The following is an 18,993-nucleotide window of genomic DNA, read 5'->3' on the forward strand; positions in this document are numbered from 1 at the left end:
ACATAAAGGGAAGCAAGGAGGGATCAATAAGCTGCTGAGGAAGGAGGCGTGCAGGAAGAGGCCACTGAGTCTGGAGTGAGAAAGGCTGATGATGAAATGTTTTTCTTTATAACCTCTTTAAAAAAAAAAAAAAAAGCCACTCTGGGCCTTCTCCCAAGTGAAGATTTGTCTTTAACAACTTTAGACAAAGTCTGGGACAAGGTGAGAGAGACCACTGAGTGACTGACTGATAGGGGAGCCAGAAGGTAAGCAGTAGCCTTGGAGATTAACTTCATCTTTTCCTGACTGAACCAGGTACTAGAAAAAGAGATCCATAACTACAGAAATGCCTAGAAGTTGATGCTTAGTTCTATTTGCTCAAAAGCTCAGGGTAGTGAGTAATAAGGAAATCCAAATTATTTGGGGGGTAGATAAATTGAACCTGGCTCCTAGTCCTATAAACTTTGAGATCCACAAAGCTGCTGAAAGGAAGTATCCTGTGAGAGCTCTTTGGTGCATCTAACCTTGAATCTTTTCTCTTGAAATACACTTAGTTTTCATAATTTATATAAACCATACGTACATATTTGTTTAATATTGGGGAGCTGCCTGGGTGTTTTTAAAAACAAAACTGGGGGAGGGGAGTTGACCCATCTTAATCTCACCTTAACTTTGCCTTACTCTAACCTACATCCAACAACAATTTCAGCCACTTGGGTGAATAGCACACTCAAAAATTTATTTCCTCCAGGGAAAGGAAGGGGCATACATTACTGGTGAATATAGTTGAATGAAATGTATATCTCCAAATTATAAACTTACATTTCTAATTATAACTGAGTAAAAATTAAACATAAATTAGTTGAAATTCCTGGGAGCAAAAGCTGTATTTATTGAGCTTGTAGAGAGGCACTTTATTTTTCCTTGGGTTTTTCTCTAAAAATGGGTACTTTATCTCCTTGATGCAGAGAAGGTTGGTGAAACTGGAGGGATGTCAGGGAATATGTTTACTTCTTTGATTTGTATTATTGATTTCTTAATGTTTTCAACGTTGCCCTGCTTTTTATAAAATGGTGAAAACTAAGCAATTATCTGTTTCTTAAAATTCAGTTTACCTTACAGCTTCATTTGCAACCAAATATTAAACATTTAAAATTAATTCATTTGCATTTTAATTATGATGTGTATATCCTTTAAACTTTAATTCAGAACAATTATTTTATGAGTAAATCAAGTTAATTCATTTGTATGTTCTTAGACCAATGGTTTTCCGATGTATAAAAGGCAATAAGTAGTGAAAAAATGTATATATATGTGTGTGTCTGTATTTTTATTTCTACTTCCTCACTCCCACATTTCTTTCTTCCCCAGATTAGAATGCCAACATTTTTTTACATCTTTAGCCAAACCTTTTTCCTTGATTTGACATTAAACCAGGAACACATTTGCTAAAACTATTAAATGCCTTATTAAATTAATAAGATAATAATGTATTATTATCTTATTAAGATAATAATGTAAATAATGTATTAAGTGCCTTATGTAAAATTAAACTTGTGACAATGCAAACAGTTTTACTCACAAATAGCTATAACAAGGCTGACACTCCCACATTTTTCAGTTTGGAGAACAGCATATTGACACAGGAATACGAGTGTGTGCAAGTGGTTTTACTCTAGCACATTTATTCACTGTCACTGTAGCCTTGTGACAGCACACAAGTGTTAACCAGCCTCAGGAGCAAACCCAGGCCCAGTCAGATGGGGAGCAGATAGACCTGTGCTAAGTCACACACAGGTACCCACAGACACAGTTCCCATCCCTTCTTTCCATAAGCACATCCTAGGGAGTCTTCACTGAGCCCAGGTGCCCACAAAATCTCAGTGCAGCTCAGCATCCACACAAAAATATTCCTCGTGCTTCTTATGTGTGGATTGTCCTTTTGGTCTGCATCATTGGTGTTTCAGCTTTTGTTGTCATAAATATGAACTATTCAAGGTCAGAATTGACATCTAAATCAACACTGTACACCACCCCACAGCAGGCTGCACAGTGTTGGTGCTTAATGATGGGTTTGGGTAGATGCAGAGACACAGAATGACGTGCTCAGCTGAGGTTATGACCATTTTCTGACATTCAGTGCAGGCTTCTCAGCTTCTCTCAAAGACACCACAGACATGCACCTGCCTATGAGCACAGGCCTGGAACCCACCTGGCAACTCAGGGCAAGAGGTTGAGGATGGGAATGAGCAGGGAGTGGAAGGCAGGACTATTAGAGGTAGCAGTGAAAAGACTCAAGCCTGTAAACTGGGGTATTGATGGAAACCCAGCCTCTAGCTCCTTCCCCTCCACCCACCACAATATTTCAAGGGATTTAGTGGGATTTAGGGATTTATTACTGGACCACAGAACTTTGTCTAAGGGAAGGGCAGCCTGGCCTCTAACAGTCCTGACCTAAATAGGCCAGCTCATGCTGCACATAGGGTCCATGGCTTCCCTGTCCACAGTCTGAACTGAGGACTGGGAGACTCAAGTCCCCTCTTTGAGGAATGCTAACCAGCTATGGTGTCCATCTGTCTATCCCCAGAAATGGCAGCTTGGCAAGCTCTGGTCTCGCTGTCCCACCGAGGCTCTACCCAAGGGCAGCCACTCAGCCATCTGTGGGGCTGAACAATTCTCTCATGAGGGGTGTGGCGAAGGGGTGTGTGTCTTGGATGCGCAGCAGCCTCTGGGTGTGCTGGGCATTGATGCTGCGCAGTTCGGTGAGTACAGCCATGATCTTCAGGAACAGGAACCTGTGGACCAGCCAGAGGAAAGGTTGGGATGCAGCCATTCCTCTCCTGGACCCTCCAGCCCTAGCCCTGTTCTGAGGGCATGCAAGTTTATTCTCAGGACTTCTCAGGTTCAGGTCAGCCAAGAGGCAAGGCTTGGCTGAATTCCTTCAGCCCGTGCACAAGAAGGGCAGAGTAGTCTGCGGGTACTTGGGAGCCATAATCTCCTTCCTCATCTATGGATTTTGAGTCTTTGTTCATAGAGATCTCAGTGGAAAATCCAGATCTTGCGGATGCCATATGCCTAGGTTAATTTGGGGGTAAAGGGAGTCACTATCTTGGTTAATGTCCGGGGCCCAGAAGTGAGCAGAATAGTTGTGGAGGTTAGGGACTGCAGGCTGGAATCCCTTCCTGGATCCAGCTCTGGATTTAATGTCTATACACACCACATGCCTCAGTTTCTCCATGATGACAGCTGGCACCTCAAGCCTGCTGGCTCCATACAGGGAACAACTGAGCAAATAAAGTCATGGCCACCCTAGCATCCCAAGATGCTGAGCAAAAAGAAAGCAGTGTAAACCAAGTGAGAATTTGAGTTTCAAGTTCACACCATAATAGCTAGTGCTGGCCTTAACCGTCATGGGTTTGTGTTCTCCTAAATTCAAATTTGTCCTTGTCTTCAGGCCTTTGGGCATTAGACTGGTCACTAGATCACAGGGACTCTGAGGACCAGTGAAGTTATGGAAACCCCTGTTTGGGCCAAGTCCCAAGCAGCCTTCCTCTTCTGAGTTATGATCAGATCAAGGTAAGGACTTCCCTACCTCAAGTGTGTTTGGATTCTTCCTGGGAAGTTCTTAGGGAATGCTCAAGAGCTTGAGATTTGGACTTGGTTTGGCTTGGTCCACTGCCAGCCTCCATACGTCTGGACCCTAGGCAACTGCCCTGTGTCTTGGCTTCCTTTGCAGGGTGGTGTTGATACCCAACTCATGTGAGTGTTTTGAGGATTAAAGATGACAAGATATATAAACAACTTGGCACCAGATTTGGCACTTCCCAACAAATGATGTCTATTACAATCTACTTCTGATTATCTTCATTATTGGTGTCATTCTAATCTTTACTATCATTATAGTTTTTATTGGCCATTCTAGAAGACCCTGTAGGAAACACAGGAAAGTATCTGGCCTCTTGATGAAAGGAGGATGGAAGGCCCTGGCAGACAAGTGTCCACTCAGCTGGGCACAGCCATAGCCCCGCCTTGGGTTTTCCCCATAACAGGACTGGTGCTCAGGCTGACCAGCTGAGATGACAGCTCTCAGGCAATATGCCTCAATAGAGGTCACAGAAAATGGCCCTAGAGTACTGGTCATCAGAGCACACGAGGCACAGCTCTGGTCTGCAGTCCCATAGAGACCCAGGGAGGCATGGACCTAGAGAACAGGCTGAAAGTTAGGCAAGGCTTCAGGGAGAACCCCTCACACCCTCAAGCATCAGCCCTTTCTGCTCATGCTCACCGGTGGGCCGGCTGGGGCCGAATGCACTCAATGTAGGCCTTCAGAGTGATGGCAAATCGCTCCTGCAACTGTTCCACCACACCACGCTGCACCACACCTGGGCGGTCTACAGGGAGGGAAGACAGAGTGGTCCCAGCCAGGGTGGGAAGGGGCAAAGACAGGCTCAGTCTGGCCCAGAGAGGGTAACTACTGGCCAGCCACTTCCTGAGCCAAAGTCACCCTGAAGGTAAAGGAGGACTAGGGTTCTACATCACCCCACTGACCCAAGGAGAAACCAGCTAGAGTCCCATCCTTAGCCTGCCTGTGCAGGGAGGAGGGAACAAGGCTGTAAGCTGGGACCTTCCCTAGGGAGGGCAGAAGAGGGGCTACTGCCTCCTGCAATCATGGTGAGGGGTGTTTATAGCCTGGGGAAGGCCATCACCTGGGGAGAAAAGGGAGATGGCCTGCATCAGCACATACTCCTCCTTATGCAGCTGCAGCTTCTTCAGCATGTAGTGGAATTTCATCATAGGATCCAGCAGAAGTTTCTGGAAGCCACCTGTGGGTGGGTATAGGATGGATGGGTGGCATCTTGAGAAGCTGACCCAAGAACAAATCTTCCCTCTCTAAGGTCTTTTGTTCCATCACCCAGTCTTCCTGCCTTACATTCCCAGGACCTGCATGTCCTGATGTGGTTCCCTTCCACCCAAAACTATCATGTGTCCCTCCCTCTGCCAGGGCAGGCAGGGGCTCTTGAGCACCTTCAACGTCTTCCAAGCAGTAAGCCAGCCGACCACACTCCCAGGTCCCAGTCTCTGCGTTGAACATCATGTTGAACCTCAGTATGCACAGCTCAATGGTGGCCCCCTTCAGCAGGGAGATCTGGTCCTCAATGGGCAAGTCCCTGGCAGCAAAGATGGTGAGATGACAGCTCCCAGGGTAGCTGCCCACAGGCTGGTACCCATTTCCATAACCCAGATGTTAAGGGAGGAGGTAGGACAGGCTCCTTCCTCTGAGGACCACAGCAGTTGCTTCCTGGTTTCCTCTAATCTCTCCCCATCACATCCAGCCAAGCAGGTTACTCTTCTTCTCTTATATCTCCTCCTACCTTTGTGGACTCTCCATACCCACTTAGCTTAGCATCCAGGTCCCTTGCAGCCTAAATCACTTCCTCCAACTCCCTACATAGCCACTGACCTAGTTGATACCTTGGCTCCTGCTCCTTAGTTTTCATATCTTCTGCCTCAATTTCCCAACTTTGAGTGCTTGCTTAGCTTCATTTAAGTAAATCCTGAGTTCTTTAAGCCAAGATATGTGTTTGCCCCTCCCAGAAGTGTTTCCAGAGTGTGGAGTTCTTCAGCACATGCCATTCCTTTTGGTACGCGCTCCATGGTGAGGATATTTGCTACCTGTTGTCTATGTTGAATTTAATATTTACATATTTCTACTGTTTCTCTCCAGGCAACCTGGATGCCTTGAGCCCCAATCCTAGCACTGAACACAGGCCTAACCACAGTGGCTGCTTTATAAACCTCTGGTATTGGTGGGCTCATCCTGGAGGGACCTCTTCCTCCCAAACTGAGAGGAACCCCCAACTCCTCCCTGAAGAAGATGTTCCTGAAAAGGAAGAGGCTGGGAAACTGAGGCTGTTCATGAGAACTCCTAAAAAAAGCCCTGTCCCTGACTTTGGTCTCCTTGGGACATTAGGCTCTGCACTACTCGCACACATACCACTTCTTTTGATCCATAATAGTGCACTTCAAATGCCATGAAGTTGACATTATTCTTCTGTGTCTCCCCAGAGACCAGCTCAGTCCCTGGGAGGTAGCCTGCTCTGAAGTCTGTACTCTACAAGCCTGTACTTCCAAATATGCCCTCCACCACTGATCAGCTGATGAGTTCTACAAGTTTCTTACCAACAGTGAGTCTGTTTCTAAAAAGAAGGTAACAGTGATGCCTGGGGTCACTGTTCTCAAAACTGGTGGTCAGGAGAAGCAGGTAGTAACCTCCCTGCAGTTAAATTATGGCTCATTGGATGCCCAGCAAGAATCTGCCAAAGTTCACACTAGTAAGTAGACTTTTCTTCCTGCTCCCTCAAACTAATTTGCCACAGTCTGCCCCCTATTCCAGGTCATTGCTATCCTAATGTCATTGAGCCAATCTTGTGTGTCACATAGAGGCAAAGGGAACCTGTACTCCTGGAATATAACCTGCCCTCCGCCTGCTGATGAGATCTGGGTTCCTTGCCTGTGTATTTCGGCTCCACTGGACCAGGCTCAGAAAGGCAAGGTGGCCAGCCCAAGGGAAAATATACCTAGCACTATCTGTAGCCCTACAGATTATATATTATGGGCTGTGGCTCCAACCATATTAAGGGGTTCCAGGTCTCTTGCTGACCCCAGTTGTTCTAGTTGTTGCCTCTATGCCTAGCTGTGGGGAGTCCCGGCCCTTTTAATTTCATAACCATGGGTCCATGTTCTCCATGGCCTGCTCAGATATCTCTTGGGTAATATCTCCACTATAGGACCAGCATCTGTTCTGTTCCTCTCTCTCCTTTCTTCTCTCTCTGGACTTCTTTTTCCTTCCAACTCATCCTTTGAAGCGGTCATCTATGGTTCCTGCCATCATGGGAGAAATAGGGAAAGGAATTTCTATCTGAATTTCCATTATGTTCTGGGTGATCTTCATCTGGTTTTTTTTTTTTTTTTAATTTCATCTGGTAGTCCTACAAAGAAGGTATTATTAGCTCCTATCTCCAGATGAGAGGCTGAGACCCACTGGATCACAGCGCAGACCCACACCCACAAAGCCACTGAGACATACCGCTAGAAACCTATTCCCTGCAGCACCAGTGACCTGAGAGGCAGAGACAAAGGAGGGTCATTTGGCACCAACATCCCTCAAATTCAATGACCTTTTGGTCATTTCCTTTTCCCTTCCACACCCATCCACACAGTCCCATGTCCTACCTGAAGTAGGAGATAACTTTAGCAAAGTTGATGACACCCTTGAACATGTAGGTCGACATGTCAGCCAGGTGGGGCAGCAGGGGAATGATCTCCTTCCCGTCACTGTTGGCTGGGGGTTTATAGTTCCACACGCTGCCATCTTCCCCTCGAAGCTGCAGAGAGATCTTCATGGTACACAGATCTTCCTTGAACTGGCTCCAATTGACAGGGTCTTCCCCCGGTGGAGTCTGCAGAAACTCTGGAATCTCATGGCCACTGCTAAACACCTCTGGCAGCTGGAACACAAGACAGGAAGGAGGTGGAGATTAGAAAGAATGCCTATGTTTTCATAAACAGGTCCCCACACATCCCAGACAGCCAGCTGCAGCCTGAGAAGATACACAGTCACAGGTGCTCAAGGCCCTGCACGCGTGTGCACGTACACACACACACACACACACACACAGCACTTGTGTCTTCTCTCTTGCTGTCTCCCATCAGGGGGTACTTTCTGGATCCATGAATTAATGGATGCACACATCCCTGGGCGAGGGGGACCTCCTACCCTGGTGTGTCACAAGCATTCTTGCTACTAGGCCCAGGAGACTCAGAAGGGTTAGGGAGCTGCAGATGGGAAGAGCAGACACTGTGCTCTCTGGGGATAATAAGTTCTCTAAGCTGGGCACCTCACCTGAGATACCTGTGAGCACACAGGAAGGGAGGGTACTGGGATTAGAGATGCAGCTAACACTGGATTGTTAAGGAACTGGTTTACAAAGATCACACCCCCAAGAGATCCTGACTCTGTTCTCCTAAAACCTAGTTCTGCTTCCACTTATGACTCAGACCCAGTTCCTATCTGCTGCAGAAAGAGAACAGAGATTCTCCAACATGAGCCTGGGAGGGCATCAGCTGGGGGTATGCCTTACTCCAGGAATTCGGAAGATGGGGGAGAACCTGAAAATTTGCATGTCTAGCAAATTCCCAGGGGAATCTGACTCCTGACCCCAGAACCACACTATGGGAAACCCTGGGAATGAGCCTCCAGGGGATGTTGAGCAGCTAGCTCAGGAGCCAAGACAGCTCTAAGCCTCCTACCCGGAAATCCTTGAAATGGGAGAAGGTGGAGTCAAAGGTTTTCTTCTGGGCATCCATCAGCTCCCTGATCAAGGACCGCTGTTCTTCCGTCAGCCCCTGCTCCCCCGGCGGTTGAGCCGCGATTCGTTCCCTTTTCTTCCTCTTGATCAACGCCCGCCTCTGCTCCACCGCGGTATCGGACATGATCACTGAAGGTTCAGTGGAGCAGGCTCAGCACACGTGTCCCCACAGGTTAACCCTCCCCAGTTTGATTACAAATCCAGGACAGAAAGAAGGGGACAAAAGGAAGCTTGCAGGAGCATCTGAGAGGAAAAGGGGGGACATACCCCTGATAGAGAGCAAAAAATAAAAATGCCCTGTAGCTCCCAAATCCCTCTTGCAAGCTCTGGGTTCAGATGGCTGCCTGTAGCACAGGGACACAGCTCACTCGTGCACACGAGCACACGCGCTCACGCACTTGCCCAGAAGAGGGCAGAGGATCCCTGCACCCCAAGGCAATCTATGGATGCTGCTTGGACAGATGCTCCAGGCATCCTCTTCTTTTCTGTAAGGATCCTACAGGGCCCCTGGTCACACCCTCCCGGAGCGTGCAGGGCCTGGGTAGCCCGCCCCTAGCAGCCCGGCGCTCACTCTCCTTCTTCATTCCGCTCTCCAGGCACTTGCGCAAGCGACAAGCCTGGCACTGCCTCCGTGTCTTCCGGGTGATCTCGCAGGTGCCTTTGCGAAAGGGGCACCTCAGTCTGACATTGCGTTTCATGGCCCTCCTGTGAGAGAGAAAATGCAGGAGGCAGGCTGCATGGGGCCCACTAGACCAGGGGTTCCAGGTCATATCACCCCTCTCCTACCCCTCCCAGCCGCGGATGGGACACACTAACCCAAATCTCTACGGGCCTCATCTTTGCCTTCCCAGTTGAATCAGGTACTATAGGGAAGACAGGTGGAGGGTCTTCTTTAGAGGAGCGGGGAAGATCTATTTTGCAGCATTCCCACAGAAAATAGGGCTTGTGCTTTTTAGGGGTTTCTGCAGCTGGAAGCCACTTTCTGGGACACTTCAACTCCAGTTCCAACCCCCCTCTACCTCCCAAAGTATGTGTTCCCTCCTCCTTTTCCCCCTTGTTACTAAGGCAGTGTTTCCATGGAGATGGGCCTCTTCCTGGATTCCTCCTTCTTCAAAGAGGGAAATAGAGGCAACTTGATCTCTGGGGGATAAGAAACATAAGAAATCCCCTTCTGTCCCCAGCTTTCATCCTAGAATGGGGGCTGAGAAGCAGTCTGGGGAATCAGTAAGCTGTTCTACCTCACTGGAAAATTGCTTCCCCATTGCAAAATGGGTTCTTCTGATTGACATAGGGGGCAAAGAGGAGAGCCCTGTAAGAGCAGAGTGTGTGGGCATTGGTCCTCAGGCCCTTGTATAGGTTCAGCAGGTAGGCAGGCAGTGGGAAATGCCTGTTGAAGACTCCTGCACAGCCACTGTCTCCACAGCCCAGGCATCTGAACTTCCCACGACAGACCTTATCAGTACAGCTCCAAGTTTGCTTCTCCTCGTTTCCATAGCCGGATAGAATGAAAGAAGTTCTCCCTTGGTCTGGCTAAGGAAGACCCTTGAGGAGACCCTTGGAGCTACTCCAAAGTACATCCAGAATGGGTAAATGGGGATTGTGGGGAAGGACTCACATTTATTAGAACATGCCATCACATGCTGGGCTTGATATTTTGCAAAGCTCTGTAAATTTAGTATTCAAAATCCTATAAAATTCATCCTGTCATCTACCTGGCAGAGATGAGGGAAACTGAGGCTTTGAGAAGATAGATAGATCACCACCTGTCTTCCAGCTAATTCATGAAACTTGAGTCCAGGTCTGCCTAATACCAATACAAACTCCTAGCCACTATGATATTTCATGTCCCTTTGGGAGTCCCAGGAATAGCACCCAACTGGGGAGAAGAGGGCAGAGGATCCCTGCACCCCAAGGCAATCTATGGATGCTGCTTGGACAGATGCTCCAGGCATCCTCTTCTTTTCTGTAAGGATCCTGATCTGGTTCTGATGTTCTCCTGCCTTCATATATTCACCTGCCCAGCTCAGAGATCTCTCCGGGACTCTTTGCTAGTAAACAGTTCAGGAGTAGTTCAGGGCCATCTCTAGCCTGTGTGGCATTAGGGGGTCTTCTGGGAAAGGTTTTCTTGCTCTCACAAGGAGAAGAGATAGCCTTTTTGTTTCTCTGTTGGATGTCATGGCTACTGCCTGGGAACCCTGGAGTTTTGTACCTCCATACTGAAATCACAGCTTTTGGGTAGAACGGCAGAAGAGAAAAACACAGAGAACTTAGCTTCAGGACTCACTAAGATGAAAGCATTTGTCTAGACTTTTTTTAGGAGAGGAAACACGTTTTCCTAAAGTGTTCTGTGACTTGTAGCTGAACACAACCTAATACTGCTGCTGTGTCTCACTTGTGATAGTCCATACACAAATGTTCCTTTCTCCCTGGAACATGATGCCTTCAGACCTCCCCCAGCTGGAGTTAACCCCTATGCAACCTCAGAGCTGCTCAGGCCTGGCTGTGTCTGCCCTGAAGCAGGGATTTTTTCATTCCACTCTCATTGAACTGGTCTTAACAGAGGCTGCAGCAGTGCTTTCCTGGGATCATCCAGGCCTGGAAGTCCTCCCATGTGTTCTGGGGGCAAACAGCTGAGCCTGCATCCATGACTTGCTGAACAGCAGCCCATCTTTGGGATTGCAGAGTGAGCCCTTGGCTCTGGGACATTCATTTCCGTTAGAATATCCAGCCACCAGGAAGAACTCTACAAAGGGCCAAGTCAGTCTCACCATCTGGAAAGTGTACAAGGATCCCAAGACACTGCATGCCCTCTCCCTTTCTGAGGGTAGACTGGGTGCTCTTCCTCACACATTCCTTCCTCCCTTCCCCTCCTATCTTAATCTGCTTCTCTCCCTCTTGGTCTGAGCCCTGTTGGTGAGAGTACCCTCACTGAGCTGGCTTTGGTCTTTCTGTTTCATCAGCTAGACAAGGTGAGCCTTCTGTCCAGGCCTGCTTTGCTGTGAGCTGGGATGTTTTAGTCCTCCATTAAAAATAATAATTATATATATATATATATATATATATATATATATATATATATATTAGATTTACACGGACACAATATCTTTATTTTGTTTATTTATTTTTATGTGGTGCTGAGGGTCGAACCCAGTGCCTCACATGTGTAAGGTTAGTGCTCTGTCACTGAGCCACAATCCCAGTACCATAGTCCTCTGTTTTTTAATTCTCCCTGTTTGTCTATTCTAGGTGAGCTTGTTTTCTTTTTTATTTATTTTATGCCACTCTTAATAACTGTCCTATAAAACTGATTTGAACACTTTGCGTTTTGGATTTTTAAATTCTTGACTCTTTCACTGTCTGATCTTTCATTGACGAATACATAAAATGGTATCTTAATAGAAGGGGATCTTTTCCAGGTAGAACCTGGAAGAAAGAGATGAAGATTGCTCTGAGGTATAAATGGTTCATTCAAGACTAATTAGAAAGCCTTTGGGTGGGCTACCAGCCTACTCTTTGAACCCCCAAGACAGATCAAACTGAGTCCCTGAGACATTGCCCTGCAGGGTTACTGGCAGACTCCCGTTAGATGTGACCCAGTGTATCAGCGGTGGCAAATGAGTGAAGGTTGATGGGTGACTACCTGAAGAAGCCCTTGCATCCTTCACATGTCATGACATTGAAGTGATAGCCATTGGCCTTGTCCCCACAGACGCGGCAGATTTGGGGACCCCCATCTTCCTCATTTGCAAAATTGGTGGTGGGCTTTTCAGACATAGAAGTTGCTTCTTTGAAGTGTTCAAGGTCAGCATGGCTCCAACTTTCTTCAGGTCTCACCTCCAGGTTTGCTTCTGAACCTCTTGGACTATAAGTAAAAGAAAAAACAATAGTCAATGAAAGGGCTCAACAGTAGTGTCCCAAAGCTGCAGAAGTAACACTCTGTCCCTTCTGAGCTTTGCTTATATTTGGGTTCAATGCTGGACCTCAGAACTGACCTCTCATGAAAAGAATGTGGGCAGGGGGGTTTGAGTTATTATCCATGATATTTTGTATCCAGTTGTAGGGCCTTGGAGTAGAACACATGAACAAAAACATGGAAGAGATTGTGGCTCAGCGGTAGAGCGCTCGCCTAGCACGGGCGGGACCCGGGTTCGATCCTCAGCACCACATAAAAATAAAGGCATTGTGTTGTGTCCATCTATACCTAAAAAATAAATATTAAAAAAAAACATGGAAGAGAGAAGGGGGAGGAAAAGATGAAAAGAAATAAGAAGAGACTTGACTGGGGATGTGGTTCAGTGGTAAAGCACCTGCCTAGCATGAATGAGACCCTGGGTTCAATTCCCACCACTGGAAGAAGCAGGGTGGGGGAGAAGAGGAAGAAAAAAAAGGAAACAAAAGAAAAAGAAACTGTCTGGGCTAGAGTGGATCATGGAAGCAGTACTTGAGTAAGTCGAGGTTAGGAGGCCATGAGTTGGTCAAGGCCTGAGCAGGGAACAGCTGATGGGACAGACTACTAAATAATTCCCAGGATTGAGGAGCTCCAGAGGAGGGTGGTCCTTCAGATGTGGAGGGTGGTCCTCAGCCTCCCAGAGAGCCCTGGAAAGGCTAGCAGAAAGAGGGCTTTCACTTGGCAGATGGGGAGACAGTTGAGAGTGGAGCCAAGATCATGATGCGGGAAGAAAATGGCCTACATCATGGCAGAGCTGGTGTGTGTGTAGATGGCGAAGAATCTGTGCCCCTCAATAGAGCTGAACTCAAGATGCCCTCCCCAGGCAGCTGACCTGAACTCTACTCAAAACAGCTGCAGAGGATGGTGAGTAGAAATCAGGGACTGACCCCGTTCACTGTGCTCTCCAAAAGTCTGTCTAGGCACTGATTGCCGGGAGCAACCACACCACAAGTGATGTTGCCTTTTCTAAAACAAAAATAAAATTCTGAGTAAAATTGAAACACACAAATTCAGTTTCTAGCATCCTGACAGATGACACTGAACTATTTCACATACAGGAATGAATGGGCAATTAATCTCTTCCTGAATTTGGCTCTCCAGAAAACTGAACAAAACAGGCTGACTAGAAACTTGAACTGTGCATATGTGTGTGGTATGGGGGGTGGGATGAGAGTCTTCTCTGATTTTTCAGATCACAATTCTGACCTCATACAGACTTGCAGGAAAAAAAAAAAAGATATATTTTTGGTGTTCACAAAAACCTCAAGCCCAGGATTTGATTTCAAAAGCTCTTGGGTTAGTAGTTCTTCCAGATACCCAGAGAGGTATCTGGAAGATACCTTTCCACTTTCTACCTCAGTATAAATAATTACACACATAATTTCTAATAAATATGAGCAAAAATTCACAAATCATGTGTCAAAGACTAACAAAATATCATGAGCTAGAGTCAACAAAAACAGCTTAAAGCAGAATTAGACATGCACAGACTTCCTGAATCATCAAAACCAAAACATGTTTAAATAAACAGTAGAAGAGATTGAAGATGTAAGTTACAAGGCCACAAAACTGAGCGAGCAGATTTGAAAAATAAATGAACATTATCTATAAAATTGGAATAAACAGCAATTACACAAACTAATAACAATGTTTTACAAGTTAGAAAAAGCAAACCACAACTGAAATAGGCAACATTATGTAAGTCAGGAGATGGATAATCCTAAGGAAAGCTTTGTTAAGGTCCCATGTTGAGGAAATAAGACAGAACATACCTTATATTTTTGATAGGAAAGTATGCTTGTTTAAATGTCTAGGGTAATCCTAAAAGTGTAGACATAGAATGTATAGACTGAAAGCCAAAAGGAAGGGGAAAGCGGAATTTTTAAAAAGCCAAAAAGGAGGCCACTAGAGACATAAAAAGAAACTGAAAGGGTGACAAATGGAAAAACAAGATAAGGTGGTAGAAATACAGGAGAAATGCTTCTACACAGTGGTATAGGTAAAGATTCTGTTTTGGACTAGACCCCCAAAATAACAGAAAGTAAAAATAGCTAATGCAATTACATCAAGCTACTGCACAACAAAGGAAATAATAGTGTGAAGAGACACCCTTCACACTGAGAGAAAATACTTGCAAACTATTCATCTGACAAAAGATTCATGTCCAGACTAGACAAGAAATTCAAAACAATAGCAAAAAAAAAAAAAAAAAAGGCAGGGGACATGATTAAAAAATAAGCCAATGATCTGAGTAGATCTTTCTCAATGAAGACATACAAGTGCCCAAAAGGTATATTTTAAAATGCTTGATATTACTAAGCATCTCACTCCAGTTAGAATGGCTATTACAAAAAGATACACAGACTGTTGAGGATCTGGACATAAGAGAACTCTCATACACTGTTAGTGGGGATAAAATTAGTACAGTCCCTATGGAAACCAATATAGAATTTCCTTGAAAAAGTAAAAATCAATCTACTAAATGACCCAGCTATCCTACAGTTGGATGTACATCCAAAGAAAATGAAATCAACTTATTAACTCATGTTTATTGCAGTGCTATTCACAATAGCTAGTATATGGAATCAACCAAAGTATTAATCAATGGATAAAGAAAATGTGTCATATATGCACAATTTTGTATTTTCAGCCATAAAAAAATGAAGTGATACAATTTTCAGCATCATCAATAGAACTGGAGGACACTATGCTATGTAAAGTGAGTCAGGTACAGAGAGACAAATGTGGCATGTTGTTTGGAAGCTAAGCAAATTGGTTTCACAGGGGAAAAAAGAAGGATAACAATGGTCATAAGAGATTAGGAAGGGATGTGGAAAGGAGGGATAGAGAAAGGTTAAATAAGGTACCAAAGTACTGTTAAATAGGAAGGATTAGTTCTAGTGTTCTATTGCACAATAGGGCAATTACATTCTGCAATAACTTATGATATATTTCAAAGTAACTAGAAGAGTCCAAAGGTTTTCAATGATAAATGTTTGAGGAGATGGAAATGCTAATTACCCTGATTTGATCATTGCACAGTTGATTGAATTATTTTACTGTACTCCATAAATATGTACAACAGTGTTTCAATTAATATATTAAAAGTTTTTTAAAGATAGTAGAAATATCCAATAAGTTGATAGTTAAATGTAAATATATTTAATTTTCTCATTCAAAAACACCAAGAAAAATGGTTTTAGCAAATGACTGGGGCAATCTAAAATTACAGGATTAGTATTTTGGGGCCAACTTTGTATTGGTGAACAACGGCTAGAGCAGATACCAAAATGGTAACTAATGATTATTGAAACTCACAGTGTTCCAGGTCCTTTGAAAAAGGTAACTCATTGTCTTAGTCCATTCAGGCTTCTGTAACAAAATACCGTAAACCAAGCAGCTTATAAACAACAGAAATATATTTCTCACAGTTCTGGAGTCTGCAAAGTCCAAGATCTAGGCATCAGCAGATTCAGTGTCTGATGAAGGCCTAGTTCATAGATGGTATCATCTCCCTGTGGCTTCACATAGTAGAAGGACCTAGTTAGCTCTCCAGGATTTTATTAATCTCAATCATGAGAAATCACCTCTCAAAGACTCCACTTCCTAGTGCCATTACCTTGGGGGATGAAGATTTCAGCATATGAGGCACTCAGAGCACAGCACTAACTTGCTCCTCTGGATGACTATCAGAACATCTATCTATTTCAAACATGCTGCACATCTACTACACACTGCATACTCTGTTATATGTTTTCCAGGTTCTTCAGAACTTGGAAGTCATTCTTGGGCAAAAATATAAGACCTTTATTCTGAAGTGTTCTGGAGTCAAAGAGCCGCATAGCTACAGAAAGTTTTATTAGCAGGGTAGAGTTTCAGAGTGCACGTTGGAGAATACCCTTCCTTAAGTCTTCAGCATTATTCAGGAGCCCCTGGAAAGAGCAGCCTCTGTGGCTACAGGGACAGTCGGCAGAGATTCTGCACGTAAATTGTGAACTTTATACAACTGAAGATAGTGAAATGGAGCTTTCTCAGCAATAAATTCAAAGGCCATTCCCCACAAGGGAAGTGACCATTACAACATGATGATATGAATCACAAGAGAAACTCAGCAAAGGATGTAGATCAAGAAAATAAATGTCACCAAAGGACTGAAGGAAAGATATTCACTTAAACTGTGCCTAATTAACACTTTCACCAGTTCCTTAATGAGGAGGTATTAGAATTAGTGCCAGAGCCCCACTCCCTAGGATTCGTAGAACTCATTTTGTTCATGTTGACTATTAAACAGGCAGACTCCGGGACATTCCATAGTTCGTTAGCTCATATCCTCATGAAGCTGGTTATCGAACCCATGGCAGCTGTTCTCCAAATATGGCTGCTGAGGAGCCACACTTCCCCATAGCCACATCCTTTTGTAGTCCCCTTCCAGAGGAATCTAGGACATTCTGTAACTTGCTTTGACCAGTAGAATGTGGAGAAATGACACTGTGCTAGTCTGGGCCTATCCCATGAGAAACCCAGTAACTTCTGCCTTTGCCTTTTGCAGAGCCCTAAGCCACTGTGTGAGAAAAATGTGATTACCCTGCTGAGTGACCAGCTGAAGAGACTGGTGCAGAAGGGCTGTGTGAGGAGGGAGTGCCTTGAGATCCCTCAGCTGGGTGAGGCCTAGCAGCCCCGCCTCCCAGCCACCTCATCTAACTCTAGGCACAGGAGTGAAACCCACAGGCTTCCTGGTCCAGCCCGGCCTTCATATGACAGTCTCAGCCAAGGTCATGTGAAGCTGTACTCCCCAATTTTCCCCATCAACAGAAAATAAATGGTGGTTGGTTTAATCCAGTAAGCTTAGGGGAGATTTGTTACATGGCAAGAGATAATGGGAATAGAACCCCTGGAGTTTTGATAGAAATAGATCTGATCTGGGGTGGGTGGATTGCCAACTGGCATCAATAGCCCTGCTCCCGCGTCTCTTACATCAGTCTTCTTTACAGAATGGTGCCCTGTGGGAAGGAATATGACAGTAATGAGCCCTCTGGTATGTGCCAACATCTCTCTTTTTCATGTGAATTTCATAAGACCAATTAGATGTGTACTTTTAATCGAATACAGCTGTGTTTGTTTCCGAGCGTAGCACCTGCTCCTCATTGTGCTTAGTAATCTGTGAAATCTAGCCAGAAGAGGGTTAAAATGATGGTCTCCTGTATTCATCCACAGTGAAATATTTCAATAGGGCCTTTGCAAAAATAATTGCAAAATCCGGGGTTTATACTGAATACCAAAGAGATGTTTATGCTCTCAGCAAGGAACAGTCATCAATAAATGAGTGAATAAACCAGGAAATCAAGTGTTTCTGCACGTCTGGCGCTTGGGCACTGCTGGGCTGCACTAAGCACACACATCCTTGACGATTCGTTGATATTGCTTAGCTAGAAGGAGGTGGAACCAGAATTTGAAAACAGGTCAGTTGGACTCTAAAACCTGTATTCTTAATTCAACGTTACACTGCATCCTTCATAAGATTTGTTTCTGAATAGGCAAAACATTTATTAAACTTCCTTCAGTTCCACAATAGCTTGCAAAGTTTTCCTAGGTGGTTCAGACAGCCCCTCCATGTCATATGATTCTTTGATGTGCTTCTCTGTTCCTGGGCAGCAGGTAATTCCCCAAGGTCTTCAGTTCTTTACTTGCCATATCAATGACTTACTTGAACCATATCCAGAGGCATGTTGTCTCATGCCTTCTAAAAGTCTGCAGATTTTTTCTTTCACAATGGAATGTTGTTCAAGGTTGTGATGGTCATCCATGGGATTTTGGCCAGTACAGGGAAGCTTCACCTGTGTTCCACATCTTTTGTTTTTTCCTAGTAATGGGAATTAAACCCAGGGGTGCTTTACTACTGAGCTATACCCCCAGTCCTTATTTTTTCATTTCAAGACAAGTTCCTCCTAAATTGCCCAGGCCAGCCTCAAACTTGTGATCCTTCTGCCTCAGCCTCCCATGTAGCACAGATTAAAGACTTGTGCCAACACTCAGGCTGTAGACAGCTTTGATTTTGAAAGCAAGGCTGATGTAAGCAGATGACCATATGTCTAAAAACACCTGCAAGTTCTCTGGGGCTGATACCCATTGTGTTCTGCTGATTTGGTGCTTCTGGGCCTCTGTACATTGGAGACTTTGCTTTTTGTTCCTCATCAACTGGGCCTTTTACTAAGCCCCTAAAAATACCAGTTCAATCTTGTCACAATTGACCTTTGGAGAGCTTTGGGGTGAGCAATACATTCAGGATGGTCCCTCAGCCTGCTGGCTGAAAACTTGATGATGGAGGCTCAGGGCTGTGTGGGGGCAACAGGGGTTGTATCCGGCTGAGGTGTGTTTCTAAATCCCAAATTTCTTAAACACACTTAAATTATGTCATCAAATATGTTTAGGGTAAATTAAAAGAAACGAACATTTGTAATGTAATACAAATCAGAGTTCAGAGAAGATAGACTTGTACCAAGTTTGAAAGGGTATATTGGGAATCATCTCACTGAGAATATCAACTATGCGGCAAGCAGAAAATTCACATTGAGAGGACTGGAGGGGACTTCAAAGAAAGAGGCAGCTGCCTTTTGCCTGTGTGGAGCAGTATGTGTGTGTGTTTTTTTCTACATGTAAGCAGGATACTGGTAACAATGTGCCACATCTCTCCTGATT

General features: G+C 45.0%; 1 protein-coding gene across 1 annotated transcript in view; it reads right to left on the reverse strand.

The window, feature by feature from the left end:
• Positions 1 to 2,629: 2,629 nt before the first annotated feature.
• The window catches only part of Nr1i2 (nuclear receptor subfamily 1 group I member 2), a 73,116-nt gene continuing 56,752 nt past the window's right edge, over positions 2,630 to 18,993 (reverse strand). Inside the window, exons 2-9 of the mRNA XM_071614905.1 lie at positions 11,989 to 12,210; positions 8,920 to 9,053; positions 8,290 to 8,477; positions 7,213 to 7,487; positions 5,005 to 5,147; positions 4,686 to 4,802; positions 4,265 to 4,370; positions 2,630 to 2,774 (exon numbers count right to left, since the gene is read on the reverse strand). Of these exons, the coding sequence (XP_071471006.1) occupies positions 2,630 to 2,774; positions 4,265 to 4,370; positions 4,686 to 4,802; positions 5,005 to 5,147; positions 7,213 to 7,487; positions 8,290 to 8,477; positions 8,920 to 9,053; positions 11,989 to 12,210 (1,330 nt within the window). The remainder of the gene's footprint in view (positions 2,775 to 4,264; positions 4,371 to 4,685; positions 4,803 to 5,004; positions 5,148 to 7,212; positions 7,488 to 8,289; positions 8,478 to 8,919; positions 9,054 to 11,988; positions 12,211 to 18,993) is intronic.

This window comes from Marmota flaviventris, chromosome 8 (assembly GCF_047511675.1).
Source record: "Marmota flaviventris isolate mMarFla1 chromosome 8, mMarFla1.hap1, whole genome shotgun sequence".
Taxonomy (NCBI): Eukaryota; Metazoa; Chordata; class Mammalia; order Rodentia; family Sciuridae; genus Marmota; species Marmota flaviventris.